This window comes from Dreissena polymorpha, chromosome 11 (assembly GCF_020536995.1).
Source record: "Dreissena polymorpha isolate Duluth1 chromosome 11, UMN_Dpol_1.0, whole genome shotgun sequence".
In the NCBI taxonomy this organism is placed as follows: domain Eukaryota; kingdom Metazoa; phylum Mollusca; class Bivalvia; order Myida; family Dreissenidae; genus Dreissena; species Dreissena polymorpha.
Genome location: NC_068365.1, coordinates 79919511 through 79936372, shown reverse-complemented (window position 1 = coordinate 79936372; position 16862 = coordinate 79919511). Strand labels below are relative to the sequence as shown.

Sequence of the window (16862 nt, the reverse complement as noted above, 5' to 3'; positions counted from 1 at the left end):
GTTCATAAGAATTTTGTTTTTTCGCGCATTACTCGCGTTGTTTAAATTAAATTTCCTTCTGATTTAGTTATGTGAGCACACTTGTAGTAACTCCATATGTAAGGCGTTTGCATGACCTGCAGTAGTCAGTGTACATCGGTTTATGCCTTGAATAGCACTGACGTTTTTTATCCAAAATCTTGGCCCTAGAGAATACGCGCGGTTGCCATAATCTTTTAAGATCGACTTTAAGTCAACAAAGTCTTAGGGTTGCACTGTGCGATAACTGTACCTGTACCTTAAGCTTGACGTTAGGTGACCGATTTTGCAAAATTGTGGGAAAACTGACACCGCCCGGAGACATTTCTTCCAAAGATCTATCAAATATAAGTCAAAGTTGATTGATTGGTCTTTGTGTTTGCATGGAAAGTTGATCGCTTGTACAGACGACATGTTGTTAACATGTGAAAATCATGAAGATAACCATGATTATCAAGACTATAAAAATTATTAAATATGCCTAAACAACTTTTTCAAAGACATAAGCTCTAGACTAGGGATGCAATGCTATTTTAAAACTAAGCAAGAATGGACAGTCGAATGGAAGGAAAACTTGTGCTTGGATTTGTGAAGAAAATTGTCACCAATTACCTATTTTGAAACAGTTACTTATGATTTTGTAAAAAACAACAACGCAATTTTGATTTTTGTGATTGTATTCTCAATTTTAACTCGACCACGTAAAATATATAGTCAGGCCTATAAAACTTTCTTATTTTCATTGCTTTGTTTTCATAAACCATTTTAATCAATGTGCAATGAAAACAGATATGACGAAACCTCCATCGCCATAGAAAATAAATTCCCTTGAGGAATTGTCGGCCCATGCTCTCACAATCTTACCGTCGTGCAGAGATAAGGTGGTTTGTAACCTTTCTAACGATCACATTTTCGCGGAAAAAATAAAGGTACCTTATTGTTTCCTCGGTTCTCTTATTAGTTGTAAACAGAAAAATTGGCGTACCACGTATCCTGTTTTAAACACAATGAACGCAAACAAAGCACATTTATCGTTTCATTCAAAGTCAATTCTTATTTAAAAACAGCCTATACATTTTAACAGTAGTGTATTTCGGACGTTTGATATATTTCGGATATTAGTACTAGTAGTCTCAACCTGGATAATTATATCATTGCAGCTTACAGTATTGGTCATTTTTTGTTGTAGCAGTATATAGTTACCTTAATATGACTTGTAATTAAAAATTGGTCTTATGACATACAGTACGCTGCCGTCGATTTTCCAAAGGTTCAAAATTTGATCACCTCTTCAAATGTTAAGGAACACTAATACTGCAAAGCCTTATCAACCTGTACCTGTCTAAAGCACAAATTAACTCATCCAAATGGAAATGATTGCTTTTTATTTCCTTTGTTATTCTTACATGCGCTCTATCCACCATATTGGAAACTGTTGTAATGTTGCCAACAAAAAGTGTCACTATCAGATGGGTCGCAGTACACCAATCTTTTGCACGTTGTGATACTCAATCTAGCCTTAGTCGATAATGATGTCAAATGATTGTCAAATTTCAAATGAAAATGTCAGCAAGAATAGTGTGTTAAAATATCATCGTGTTTGTTAGGTTGCATGCAAAGGATATAAATATCAGTAGGCTGCCATTCAGGTGTGTTTTTGAAGTGTATTCATTGCTTTCCTTAATTGGAAATGAACAACGTCTGTTTAGTGATGTGCACAAAATCTGTGGGCTTAACTGAGATGGTGTTAATGAAGGGGTGCATATGTACTCTAAGAACCGCCAAAGCAAAAAATATCAAATATGTTTATATGGACTCCCTTTGTATCCATGTGTTATATATTGCCATTTTCTATTCTAGAAGTGTTGACAGTTGCAAATATGCCTAAGTCCAAGGAGTTCATATCGTCTGAAGAAGATTCTGGTTCTGGATCAGATGAGGTAGGTTTCAGGCCAGGGCACTAAACTTCTGTTTGTAAATTTCTATATCATTTGAAAATCATTTTGATCTAGCTGAAGAGAAAAGGTATTAAGAGTCAGTATCAATGCTTTTCACTAAGTCTTTACAATCAGGATGACAGACTGATGATGAAGGTATGGTTAACAGTTTACCAAAAAGAAAATGATCTAGCTATGAGCATTATGACAAGAATTTTTTTCTGGTTTTACAGTCATAAATTGTTGAGTGGGTCTTGGTGTTTTGTTTGACTTAACGGTCAGTCAGAGAAAATGAAATTTAGAAATAGAAATTGTCTTTTATATTTTTTCAGCCAAAACCAAAAAAGAAGAAAGTTGAGAAGCCAAAAGAAACGTCAGATGCATCCGGTTCTGAATCAGATGAGGTAGGTGTGACATCCAAAAAAGTAACTGAATAGGGCTATGTACACTTTATTATTGACATAAGGGGCATGTAACTTTGATTTGTTTTATTCTATTTTATGGGAAGATCATATTTGTCTGGATTTTTTTGTCTATATTTTCTTCGAAATAAAACAGAATTGAAGATTAATTTTGTTGGAGAGAAAAGGCATTAGTTGTCAGTATCATTTCTATGTAATAGATCTTAAGTCTTTAAGACAGCAGGAAGACAGATTGGACATAGTGTTATGGTTACCAGATTGCCAATAAGAGACAGTCATGTACAGTGCTCTCCACAGGATTTTTGTCAGGCGCCCTGGGGCTGATAGGGGTGGTTCGGGAGGGGTGTCCTCTCCCGACGTTGATATTTTTTTAATTTAATGTGTCAATTCACGTTCTGTGGTGCGTTATAACTGAAAGAAAAACAGCGTCAAAAGACGTCATTTGGTGCGCTATGACTCTTCAAGAAAATCCCCCAGTCATTTAAATTTATATATAATTTTTTATATTGTTTAATTGTTTAAAAACTTTCCTGACAGATAGTAAAGTCCCGACTCGAACGATTCCCCAATACATCCGTTTCAACCTGACTTTTACTGTATACTTACTACTTTTCAAGTTTCTATTTATTACCCGATAATCCCGTTTATTCCGTTTTTATAAATCACTTTCTGGTAAATATTTACGATAAAAGCTCTCAATTATTTCTTTAACACAAACCTTGCCATTTTTCTATAGTATCAAATAAATTTTAAGTGACTATTTGTAGATTTGATGAAATGTTGCCTCTGAACATGCGTCAATCCCCAACCGTGTTGTGTGCTTGTTAAAAATGCTCAATACACGCACGCTTTCTATGCAAATGACGCGACGTTGTACATGCTGCATAATTTTCGCGCTCTTTTTAATTGAGAAAAAGATTCTACACAAAATAAATTTGCACTGCTTATTTGAAGCAAGAATATTTTAACGTTGCGGTAACATTTACATTTGGAAGTTTGTTTCGGATTAAAAACGCGTTAACATCGACGGTAATGGGTTTCGGATTACAAATTTAATTATTCACATTTGAGATTTCAACAAATATTAACCGTTGCGTTATGAATTCAATGATAATTTGTTTAAACACTTTATGAGTCGAATAAATGTTTTGACGGAATTATGCATGAAATTCACGTTGTCCATGAGGATTTCGGCCGGTCGCCATCATCAGTCTTTTATGTATCGATTATTGGACGAAACATTTACAAGTGTGCGTAATTAATTCAACAAAAATTGGTTGAAGCGCATTACGTGTTGAATTAATGTCGGAAAAACGAGATGAATCAGTTCTATAAATGGACATGATGAAATATACATGTACTGGAATTTAATTGTTATCGCATAATTGTAACCGTGAGTTATTTGCACAACTTACTCGCTATAAGTAATTAATTGTTTACCACTTGCAATTAATTTCTCGTATTAATTATGAGTCATAGGTTATCATGAGTGCTCCAGATAACATGCGTAAAGGCGTAAAAACGAATTAATTTTCTGAAATAAAGATTTATATTTAAAATCTTTGCGTAAAGTTACGCATTAAAAAAATAAAACACGAATTTGAAATTTTCGAACATGCGTAAAAGTTCCAGTAGCAAAGTATATACGGTAAACATTTCATCCCAATTCTGACTCGTTTAGATGCTCAATAAAAACTTAAAGTCAACGTCACTCAAGCGTTTGCTGTGAGGAAAAGAGCAACACCTAAGAACAGTCGAATGGCAAAACGGTCTGTTCTCCTAATATTGCAGTCGAGTCATTACTGCTATTGTACCTTTTTAATTACACTTATTGTAATTTTTATACACAAGTTATATACTGTATACCTATTCAAAATGCCATTAAAATCAAATGTTAAATATAGTTTTCGATATGACTTTAACGGCGACCAACAGGCCATTATGACCTAAGCCGAAGTGTCAGTAAGCGTTTTACATAAAAAAATCAAAATGGCCGACCGAAGCGGCGTATCGAAGCGGGGAAGGCAAAAAAAAGCCATTTCAGTGTCAAAAATCCACGCTGCATGCATTCATTCAATTAGATTCTCATGAACCAAATACCCAAAGCATGGTTTCGTCAATAATTGATGAATGTATAAGCTCTTGCGTAAATGACTGAATCTAAAGCAGTTAAAAAACAAAAGGAAAGCCAGGCTTTTCCAAGACTATAAACCAAAATTTTAAATAATTGATGTGTCAAAAACCACGAATACACAATTATTTGGTAATATATTTTTGAAGAATCATTACTTTTATAATAGGGCGTAAAATAAGAATTCATTTTTAAAATAGGGAGTAAAAAAGAATTTAACCAAATTTTTATCTGGAGCTCTGGGTAACACTTGTTTACAGCAAAAAGGTGTGATGATGATGCCCGAAACCGTCTGTAATGTACTGTACTGTACTAGTTACCGGTTTTATATTACGTAAATGGTACAACTTCTAGCTAATAAAGTTGCGATAAACTCTTACTTTGTGCCTGACGTCAATCAAAAATAATGGTGGATAGTTAACCCCGCCCACATAAGCATTTGAGTAACCGATTGGACGCTGAACATCACAGTTTGACGACTGGAAAGTTACCTGATACATCCTTGTCAGCATTTAAATGACTGTGTAATGTGGCTGGAATAATCGATAAACGCGTAATGCTATTCTCTTATCAGTGGATTATCCATTACCCTATGTGGTGTTTATGGCAATTACTTGTGAAAGTAGGAACCGAGTGCTCTTTTAAAACAGGGAATATTGATACACTGATAGAGAAACCTTGATTTTTTTTTTACAATCTCCACTTTCTTTTACTGAAAAACACACTGATCGGAAAATTTCAAGCGCCCCGGGGACTCTGATTTTGAAATTTAAGCGCCCCGGTGAGGGATCGTTAAATGGCCTGTGGAAAGCCCTGATGTATTTTACTTCTTCATTGGTTTGTGTAAATTGTTGTTTTGTTGAACTAAATAGTAGGTTTAACTAAATGGTCAGTTGGTGAAAGAAAGCTGTCATAAAAATATAAATTCTAGAAGGAAATTTGTCTGATATATATTGCCAGCCAAAGCCCAAAAAGAAGACGAATGAGAAGCCGAAAGAAAAACCAGAAAAACAGACGTCTAAGGCCAAGCCAAAGGGAGATAAAGGCCCAAATGGAGAATACATGTTTCAGGTTGAATCAGATTTCATCTTATGAAGCTTTATAATGGGATCAGACTAGCTCAGTTGGACTTTACGGATTGCAGGTTTCCTAACCAGCCGGACACCATAACTTGTGTGGGGATTGGTTGAGAAATCCTTTTTATGGCAATTCTCCCTCTGCCTCTGAATCTAGTAGAGCAATGATCAGTTACTGGCATAAGTATGTGCACTAAGTAGTGGTAACCAGCTAATTCAGAAAAAAGTGTGAGGTGTTTAACTTACCATGCTGCTTTAACTGAAACCGTAAAAGACCCAACAAAAAAACTAACAATACTTTTCATTTAAATGCCAACAGATGAAAATTTAAGAGCTCTTATGAGTACCCCGGTAGCATTGAAGCACATTATTTGTTTTTGGCATTTAAACATCTTTCTTGTTTTAATTATTTTGATTCTAACAAGAACTTCGAAATGATTGAGCAATTAATTTACATAGTATAAATTGTGCAGCGCTTAAGATTGGTACTTCTTTTGCTTAGTTTTTTTGGTAATTGAATATTTATTTTTTTTGGAATTAAAAATGCATGAATATATTGCTTGTACTCTGAATAACAAATACTGTTTTATAATTTTAAATAATCAGCATAATGGTACTATCAATTGAATATTATTTGAAAGATTGAAACCAAATTCTTGCTGACTGTAGTGTTATTCGTGTGAAAATCTCATTTAAAACATTTTTTTCATGTTTTTGCGCCTTCTATGTCAAAACTCAAACATGATTCTGAAATGCGCACTTTTGTTGTGTTATTCATGACTGTTGTGTATGTTCAGCAATATTTTTACAATCAACTTTTGTTTCCATGCGTAGATAGCAAATATGCGCTTTGCAACAGTGAGTGAGTTCCGAGGGAAAGTTATGGTTGGCATTCGAGAATTCTATAATGCTGACGGAGAGATGAGACCTGGCAAGAAAGGTTAGCTTTCATTAACAATACAGGGTAACTATTGAACGTTAAAAAGTGTTGGGCATTCATTTAAACTTTCAATGCTAACTGCTGTCTGCTAATTAAAGCAGACTATTAAAGAGCAAACATGTAGAAGATTTATAGCGACCTAACGTCTCTATAGTTTGTACGCTACTATCTTTAATTTTCATGCCCATATGGAGTAGGAAGCATTCAGGATTGCACTGGTCTGTTTGTCTTCATGTACTAAATGTCCTTATGTATATTCCGATGTTAAGTTTAATCTGATTGGAACTAATCTTGAATTAATGTTTGGATCTTGCATACAGTTTTGCAGTTGAATGATCTACATTTGTAGATGATTGTAAGAGAAGAAATTTTGATTGTGACCAGTTTTTGCAGAATTATGGTCCTTTTTACTTTGCAGATTACATGAGTCGCGTTCTGAGAAAACTGGGCATAATGCATATGTGTACAGTGCCACCCCGAATTAGCCTGTGAAGTCCGCACAGGCTAATTAGGGACGACACTTTCCACCTAAATTGGATTTTTGCTAAGAAGAGACTTAATGTTAACAAAAAATGTCATAAAAGCAGAAAGTGTCATCCCTGATTAGCCTGTGCGGATTGCACAGACTAATCTGGGACGACACTTTACGCACATGCATTATACCCAGTTTTCTCAGAACACAACTCATATAGTGGATTTGTCTGTGTCCAAACATTTTTTGTAGGTGCATCAGTGTCTTTGATGCATTTCTTGTTTTCTTCAGTGTTTGCTTTAATGTGTTCTGTGGAATAATGACTACGTTAACATGTTAATGTTGGTGCAACAACTCTCCTTTTTATGCTCCCCCAAAATTAATTTTGGGGGGAGCATATAGTCGCCCCTTCGTCTGTCCGTGCGAGTGTGTGTGCATCTGTCCATCCGTGCACAATTTTTGTCCGGGCTATTTCTCAGCAACTAATGACCGGAATTCAATGAAACTTTATGGGAAGCTTCACTACCAAGAGGAGATAGGCATATTATCAGCGGGTTCTGGACGGATGATTTTTCACAGAGTTATGGCCCTTTGAAATTTTCTATAAAAAAATTCTTGTCCCCCCAACTACTGTGCCCTCAAGACGTTTCCTTTTATCTGAATATATAGTGCAATATTGTGACAAAAAAAAACTTTGGAGAGCATCACCCGTCTCCGACAGTTTCTTGTTGTATTAAGTTGGAACATGACAAATGTCTTAAATGTCACAAATTCGCATAACTATTCTCTGCAATTTAGCAGTGTTATATGTCTTCTTAAGTACTTAAGTCATGATTACAGAACCAATGCCCATTACTATAACCTAAAATTTCCCAGAATTATGTCTCTAAGAGTACTTTAAGGTCAATATAAAATTTGCATATAACAACACAATATAACAATATGTCCTTCAGATATTTAATTTGAACTTAATACATTTCTTGTAATTGAGGTGTCCATTTACTTTGCCTGACCATTACTATAACCTGCAATGTTAACAATATTGTTTTTTCTTTTGACATACGAATTTTGGGTTATGTTTTTTCAGTCAACAAATATGTACATGTATTTCAATGTCTTTGTGCAGCTCTTGCTGTATAAGGAAATTCTGTTTAATGTTTCTGTGCAAGTAGATCTTTGTAACTACGACAGATAATAACATAAAACTTCATGTGGTCCGAGTATTAATATCAAAGGTAACTCTGACCTGCAAGTGTGCAGAATTAAGGGCCTTTACAGAATTCATGTGAAGGATGCAACAACTCCCTGTCTTACTATTTACAAAAGACTTCAAGTAAAACATCCCACATGTCTTAAGAGCCATAATCAAAAATCTCTTGTGAATGCTGAGAAATGGTACTGTTTTTTTTATCACATTTTACCTATATTTCAGCTTCTACAGATGTATTGTTAAACACTGAAATATCAAATTAATTTTTGGTCACTGGCCGAAAATGTACATTATACGAGCAGAGCAAAATAAAGACTGCATATATTTAAATCATTTAGTGCTGCTGTCATTGCTAATTGGCTCAAAAACACTTACTAGTATTTTGCTTTCGTATACACCAAAACTGGAGAGGAACACAGACTGCCTGTTGTTATCCCCGCCGAAAAATGTTCGGGGGGGATATAGTTATTGGTCCTGTCTGTCCGTCCGTCTGTCCGTCCGTCCGTCTGTCCGTCCGTCCGGCTGAAACTTTGTCCGGAGCATAACTCCAAATCTATTCAATTGATTTACTTTAAACTTAGAATATAAACAGATGGCAACTAGGAGAAGTGCAGTGACCAAGAACCATAACTCTATCTACCTTAGTTTTTGAATTATCTCCCCTTTTAAATGATTTTAATGTAAATTTTTGTCCGGAGCATAACTCTAAATCTACTGAAGGGATTTACTTGAAACTTGAAATATTAACAGATGGCTACTAGGAGAAGTGCAGTGACCAAGAACCATAACTCTATCTACCTTAGTTTTTGAATTATTTCCCCTTTTATATAATTTTAAAGTACATTTTTGTCCGGAGCATAACTCTAAATCTACAGAAGGGATTTACTTGAAACTTGAAATATAAACAGATGGCAACTAGGAGAAGTGCAGTGACCAAGAACCATAACTCTATCTACCTTAGTTTTTGAATTATCTCCCCTTTTATATAATTTTAAAGTAATTTTTTGTCCGGAGCATAACTCTAAATCTACTGAAGGGATTTACTTGAAATATAAACAGATGGCAAGTAGGAAAAGTGAAGTGACTAAGAACCATAATGCTATCTACCTTAGTTTTTGAATTATCTCCCCTTTTATATAACATTAAAGTAAATTTTGTCCGGAGCATAACTCTAAATGTACTAAAGGGATTTACTTGAAACTTGAAATATAAACATATGGCAACTAGGAGAAGTGCAGTGACCAAGAACCATAACTCTATCTACCTTAGTTTTGAATTATCTCCCCTTTTATATAATTTTAAAGTAAATTTTTGTCCGGAGCATAACTCTAAATCTACTGAAGGGATTTACTTGAAACTTCAAAAGCGGGGATTTGGCACTACTGTGACAAGCTCTTGTTAAATTTGACTTTTGTCAGAATGTGTTCCTATAAATGACAAATGCTCATTGATGAAAATACTGTCTTACCAGTAATACTTTTGTTTTTAGGCATCAGTCTGCCAATGGACCAATGGAAGCGCTTAAAAGATCAGATTGAAGACATTGATGCTGCTGTGAAACAAATGTCATAAATGTTAAAGGCACTTTTTGATGATCCTATAAGAATATTCTAGGTGACGAATCAGAATATTCTAGCTGATAGATCATGTTCATTATAGTTATGCCTGTCTATAACTGTATGTAAATGATGTCTTCATAAAATCGTCTTTGTGTGGTAAACATTGATCAAACAAACCTTTCATTGTTAAACAATTACAATATTGCTAAGTTACAGACATCATGTTATGGGGCTTTGCTAATGTTTTTAAAAGTTATTTTGTATGTGCTATAATATTTTCTTTAATGCTTGAATAATAATAACACACAACTTTTTAATAAGCATGTGTTGTGTGTTTTGTCATAGTATGTGTTGAAGTATTGTCTCGTATGTGCTTCTTCAGTATTATCGTTCCATGAGCTGCGTAATGCGAAAATGGGTCTTATGCCATTTGCAACTAAGTTCTTTTAGTAATGTAGTTAGATATGTCTGTTTTACGGTACTCATCCTTTAACATGTTGTGAGGACTAACAATAAGTTCCCAGAATGTCTGTTAGATATTTGTGTATTGTTCAATCATGTTACACAAAAATTGTATTTGTATCAGCTTATTAACATATACATAACACACGTTGAACCTGGTTGATGGATTACCTGCGCTTTTTTCAAGGTGTATTACTAATACTGAAATACTGTGGTCCTTTTGCATCAGTCCTCGGTTGCAAATTTATGGCACATTTTGCAAGTTGTTTCCACGCGGATATTATTTTACATAATTTTGTTAAGAAAAGAAAGTAAGTGCATGCCGGTTTGTCGTTGTATTAAAATGTCAGAATTTCAATTAAGTTCCGCAAATAAAGAAGTCGAACTACCTTTTCAGTCATTTGTTGTATGTGAAAAATTTGAAATAGGTCGATTGGTTGACGATTAAGATGATTTCAAACGGCATTCTACAATTAAAACAATTATGTAAAGTGGATTTGTGGATGGTCACTATTGCGCTTGCCGAGTTATGGAAAACCAATCAGAAAATCAGTGTTATGAAAATAATAAGTACCGAGTGAACTTTTGTGTGAAGTAATAACGTCAACAACTACCGGAATGGGGCTGCTGTGAATTATTCACATATTTTACAAACCTTTAAAGGCCCCTATCAAAACCCACAAAAAATGAAGTTAAAGGTCCTGTACATCTTCTAAAGTGTTCCCCTCTATGAGTTTAGGTATGAAAATGCTAAGGTTTAAAGTTTTATTGAAATTCAATATTCCAATTTGTAGCAATTAAAGAATTTAGACGAATGCAATGGACAATCATCATTAATTTTTCAGTAAGTTTCTTTGATGAATTTGATTCGTATTAGCTCTTGAGAGTGATAATCCTTTTGAGTAACAAGTTATTGCCAGTGAAATTCAAGAGCACACTTAATGAATGGCAATTAATTTATTTTTATAGTTAAAACAATGATGAATAAATGCATTTTTAACCAGGTTTTCCGAAGGAAAAAACTGGTTATTAGATTGGCGAATGCGGGCGGGCTGGCTGGCTGGCGGGCTGGCGTATGGCGGAATAAGCTTGTCCGGGCCATAACTATGTCGTTCATTGTCAGATTTTAAAATCATTTGGCACATTTGTTCACCATCATTGGACGGTGTGTCGCGCGAAATAATTACGTCGATATCTCCAAGGTCAAGGTCACACTTTGAGTTCAAAGGTCAAAAATGGCCATAAATGAGCTTGTCCGAGCCATAACTATGTCGTTCATCGTCAGATTTTAAAATCATTTGGCACATTTGTTCACCATCATTGGACGGTGTGTCGCGCGAAATAATTACGTCGATATCTCCAAGGTCAAGGTCACACTTTGAGTTCAAAGGTCAAAAATGGCCATAAATGAGCTTGTCCTGGCCATAACTATGTCATTCATTGTGAGATTTTAAAATCATTTGGCAAATTTGTTCACCATCATGGGACGGTGTGTTCCACGAAAGAATCACGTCAATATCTCCAATGTCAAGGTCGCCACGACTAAAAATAGATTTAAAAAAAAAAAAATTACAAAGGGGGTTAATTTTTTTTGGTCATTTCAAAAGTTCAGTTTGAGTTTTCTCCCTTTATCATATTTTTTTTTCACAATGAAAACCTGGTTTTGTGACAATTTTGTCCCTTGTTAGTTTTAAATTTGCACAAAATTAAAAGCTTATTTGACAATAGTCACTTCTATGTCATCACAATACATCGTTGTAAATACTTCAAAATATGGCTATTCTTAATCTAATGTGAGAGATCTTAGACTTTTTTCCAGATTTGATGAGAGATTTATATGTAAATCACTGAAAGCAACTGTTTGATATGTTGATGTCTTTGAAATTTGTTTTTAGTTTATTCATAGAACTTGAAATAAAGAGTGTTGCTTAAAATGTCATTTTTTATAATTTGTAAAAAGGTTTAACAATGACTTTGCCTATTTGACAGTTTTTGAACCACAAAACTCAACAAGGTATACATAATATGATTACAACAAAGTTTGGTCCACCCATCTAACACGGTTAAAAAATATCTGGTCATAAAGATTATGTGACCCACCACTTGAGTGGTTTGAGAGACATTTGATTTACCCCTGTTTGTCTGTGTGTCTCTCACACTTGATGTCTGAACTTAAGTTCTTGTTTGTTTTACATGCTCTTTATCATGCAAATGCTGATTAGATTGCAGGAAATTGCACCATTTTAAGGTGTCATTTCAATTTTTGTTTCGACCACTTGAGGGTACACCTTGCGCACCTTCCCCAGTTGAGCCCCCCCCCCCCCCCCCCCCTCTGAAAAACTTCTGGATACGCCCCTGTGAATTCTGACCAGTGTTTGCCGATAAAATATCATGATTGAACAATCTTATTAAATGCCCAATTTATCATTTTTAAGCCCCGCAACTCTTGAAAAACATCAAATGCGGCAGAATCCGTTTCATTTTACACTCCTTTGTTTATTGTTTTCTACACAACGTTTTACATTTCAAATGAATTTCGGTTATTACTCGCTTATTTAAGTACCGCCAACTACATACAAATGCTTATTTCAGAAAACTTAAAACTACAATAACTCACAGAAAAAAATATGCGGAACATCGTCGCTCAATTAGATGGTCAAGTAATGCTTGTTTCAGACCTCATCGATATCTAATAAATGTCAACATTCATTGAAAATGAAAAAAATAAAACATACTCGATTTGAGTGCGTACATCCTTTAAGTTATATAGCTTCCCGCGAAGTATAATTTATGCATGGCTTGTATTTTCGAAAAGTAGAACGGACAAGAAGTGTGCGCCAGATAATTATGTCTAATCTATATATATGAGTCCATTAGATCTACTTGTACTTTGAGTAACAGCATATATGCGTAACAAACTAGTTCAAAACTCGTCTCGCCACTTCTTGTTCGTACGTGTTCTCTTAATTAAAATCATGGCAACTCCTGTTCCATTAAAAAATGGAAAATGAATATAAAACACTATTTAAAGCTCACATTTACTATTAAAACGAATATGTGAGTCTGCAATATTCACATGGTTTGGTTTGACGTTATTTATTTGATGGTCTGATAAAGTCGAATTTCAGTGCGGTGCTCTCCTCATTTTGGTTATAAACCTACCCACGTGGTTTTATTCAAAATACTAGTAGAACAAGCGAGGAAACAAGGGGGTATGACGGGCAGGTGGTAAAAAACGCGGGGACTATACATGCATGTGATAATGCCCACGAACATTTTGATAAGCTAATGTTGTGGGGCAACTAGTGGCAGCGAATCATCAGATATAACAATACTTAGTCCCTATTATGCAGGTACCGCAAAGGCCATGTGCTGTTTAGCATAAGTAATTGTTCATGTACACTTAATTACCCTTTTAACAGCCATTGAAGCGAATCATTGGTCTAGTGGTAACACACTGGGGTAGCAAGTTCGATTTTCTGCTAAACGTTTCAGATTAAAAGTTTTTCATGAGACTTTGAAACGAAAATGCACTGAACTTCGTGAGTCACACAGAGCCATAACGTATCCACTAACAGATACGCATCTGGAACGAAGCCTCTCTTGTATGTCGAACTGTCCCCGTTGCGCGTCATCTACATGCTTCGTTGACCAGTCTAGCTGTTGGACGTTGTCAAGCAATCGGAGGTATGGCGTACCATTTGGGTTGAAAGTCAACAAGACCTCCTAGGTTAAAAGAGAAATGTACTTCGACGTACAATATGTACGTCGAAGTACAAAAATTGTACTTCGACGTACAAATATGAAATACACTTCGAAGTATATATTTGTACGTCGAAGTACGATTTGTACTCCGACGTACATGTTTGTACTTCAACGTACAAATTTTCTGAACAGCCAATCAAAACACTCGTCTCTTGAGCCGCTTTTCCTTCAGATTTATTCATAATAAATGTTTAAAATCTCTTCTTTAATTGAGGACAAAATGAATAAAAATATCAAAATTGAACAAAACAAAGAAGTTTCAAGTATCGAATGCATTGAACTAGAGTATATACCAATTTGAAGAAGATTCAAGGTTACCTTATTTGAAATTAAAATTATCAAGCATATTGTAAATATTTATTGACTATGCGGGGCGGAATATCACGGTCCCGCGCATTACTAAGTAGGAAATTCCCAACGGTAACCAAACAGTTGCCAAACGATTACGGGATTAAAAATGTATAATAACCTCCCTGGTTTGGTCGTATTTTGTGATGACCATTATTTGCATAAGTCAGAGGATAATTCCACCACGCCAGGTCAATAAATACGCACAATATCTATGAGTTAGCGGTCGATGGTCGCATTATTTTGTATAAATAATAATAATGTTCAATAAATATGCACAATATCTATGAGTTAGCGGTCGATAGTCGCATAATTTGGTATGCATAATGATAATAATGTTCAATGTCAAATATCTCTAAAAGCAACAGATGTAAGGCGTCTTCTGATTGACTAACACTCAATGGTTGGTAAAACCTGTACCTCGAAGACAAGTACAATGTTGTACGTCGAAGTACACAAAAATGTACTTCGACTTACATAGTGTACGTCGAAGTACATTTCTCATTTTACCTAGTAGGTCTTGTTGACGTTCGACCCAAATGGTACGCCATACGGAAGTGCTTTAGATCATCTGCGCCCGGGGGCAACCAGGGCAACAATACAGGGTTCATGATCACGTGACTTTATGGGGTTGCCAATTTCACGTTAAAATGGATTTTACCACACCGGTAAGTTGTGCTTTTTTCGGCGTAAGCTGTATTAAGCCAGCTTTTCACCTTAGCCTGACCTTTGTTAGCGTCCAATAGAATTCAAATAAAACTTCCCGCGGCCAAGTACAGATGAATACACTTCATTGACTGCATTGCCTTATTTGAGAATACGACCAGAACATTGGACACATGTCCGCGTCTTTGTAACACTGTTTAACTGCGTGTTCAGCATGAAACAATTTTATATCTAATGAAAAGGCTTAATAGATAGAACAGTTTTACACTCAATCTCGACATCAATACAGTTTGTGCGTCCACCTTTTATTTTCAGAATATTTTCAGCGCGAGAACGTTTGCACTTAAAGGCTATGTTTTCATATTTAGTACTAACTTCCACATTCCTGTCAACATGTTAACATGTTAAAGTATAGAGAGCAGTGGAAGCGAAGACTCACTTTAATGCATTGCATTTCAACTCGCGAGGTATATCGGGTCAATTTGCGGCCACTGTGAGTGAATGTCAGAGTTTACGTACAGGTCATCGCTGCGTCTCTACCCTTTGTGCTGATTGGAGTTCGGGGCCAGGAAAACAATCGTTACATAATAAAGACGCTATAGCGTGAACTAGGTGAACTGAAATTTTCTTTAGACCAGACAGGTGTTAAATGAAGATATCCAGCGATATCATATGGTATGTCAATAATAGATTCTTCATGTGTTTTACAACAATACCATGATAAATATTATTTTTAATTAATTTAACAAGAATTATGCCATCATATTGACTAATGAATTAAGCATGAGCGCAATGATTCTCGATACTGTTAATAATCGAATCAAATAGCAACGCCAGACAAATCACTAAAACAGGTTTGTTCGAAGAACGCGCGTATAAAAATTTAAAATATGTACGGATACTTCGCGTGTGGCCGGTTGACTCATGTTTTAATTTCAATTCCATTCTTCTTTTGGTTTTCTGTTTTGTATCTATGCGTTTATGACCAGCAATATGTTATAATGTAAAATAAGCCGCGAAAACTCCGCGTATCATCCCGTACTGCGTTTGCTGCAGCTTAGAACTGCACAGAAAAAGACATTCGCTATCTTTGATCTCATTCATTAAAGTCTTTACCTTTCATTAACTGCAACCACAATCAACGCCGTATATCTTTTGTAAAGATATTTCTTGTTTCAAATAACATTTTAAAACATTTTTTTCTTACGAATTTTAACTAGTGCATTAAAGACAGATTTTTTGCTGCTTATGACAAAGTGGAATACATCAGAATTACTCAATTTAATAAGCCTGTGTTCTTGTTAAAAATGCCTTCTTTATTGTACGGTTATGCTTCACGTAACGTACAATTTTGTCATCGATTTCAGACGTATTAGGATTTAATTATTCTTATACTCTTAAGTTATCGGCACAAACTGCAAGAAAAAATGTCTTTTATGCATTAAATATTTTTGTAAATGTATTTCAATTACTTGAGATATTTGAAAAAAAGTTCTTAACGGCATGTTAGCATTCTGTCCTGTCCGTGAGTAATTAATCCCTGAAAACCCCGTTGATTCTGCACCTGAAGACGCGATATGTCCTGAGAACACAGGTGTTTAAGCTAATAATTGTTTATTTCAACGTGTTCCATTTTGATTTTTGTATGTGCATCAAGTGAGGGAGAAATCACGTAAAATATAAATACGGAAGAAAATATCATATTCCATAATATGCATGTCTGCCATAAACTGATCCTAATTTGTTTAATTATGATTTTTTTTCTCTTTTCTGGGGGGAGGTAAATAACTTTAGCACCTCGCTTTGTAAAATATTGTGTTCTATTTTATGCTGCATGGTATGTTGGTAGTGTATCG

The 16862-nt window shown here is 35.1% G+C and overlaps 1 protein-coding gene across 3 annotated transcripts; it reads left to right on the top strand.

Annotated features, from left to right (window-relative positions):
• Positions 1-871: 871 nt before the first annotated feature.
• Positions 872-10617, top strand: LOC127850753 (activated RNA polymerase II transcriptional coactivator p15-like). Of its 3 annotated transcripts, none has more exons than XM_052384041.1 (6): positions 872-947; positions 1879-1958; positions 2288-2359; positions 5469-5579; positions 6419-6524; positions 9696-10617. In XM_052384041.1, the coding sequence occupies exons 2-6, from the start codon at positions 1899-1901 to the stop codon at positions 9776-9778; spliced, it is 432 nt and encodes a 143-aa protein (XP_052240001.1). In that variant the 5' UTR covers positions 872-947; positions 1879-1898; the 3' UTR covers positions 9779-10617. The 3 variants fall into 3 exon arrangements, with proteins under 3 accessions (XP_052240001.1, XP_052240003.1, XP_052240002.1); XM_052384043.1 differs by having other exon boundaries at positions 878-942; positions 1878-1958; XM_052384042.1 differs by having other exon boundaries at positions 893-947; positions 1882-1958.
• The last annotated feature ends 6245 nt before the right edge of the window (positions 10618-16862 follow it).

Bases quoted from the DNA above. Each gene is read 5' to 3' on its own strand.
- LOC127850753 (XM_052384041.1), top strand. From the start codon at position 1,899: ATGCCTAAGTCCAAGGAGTTCATATCGTCTGAAGAAGATTCTGGTTCT. The intron at 1,959-2,287 runs GTAGGTTTCAGG...ATATTTTTTCAG, and splicing joins CTGGTTCTGGATCAGATGAG to CCAAAACCAAAAAAGAAGAA. The intron at 2,360-5,468 runs GTAGGTGTGACA...ATATATTGCCAG, and splicing joins CCGGTTCTGAATCAGATGAG to CCAAAGCCCAAAAAGAAGAC.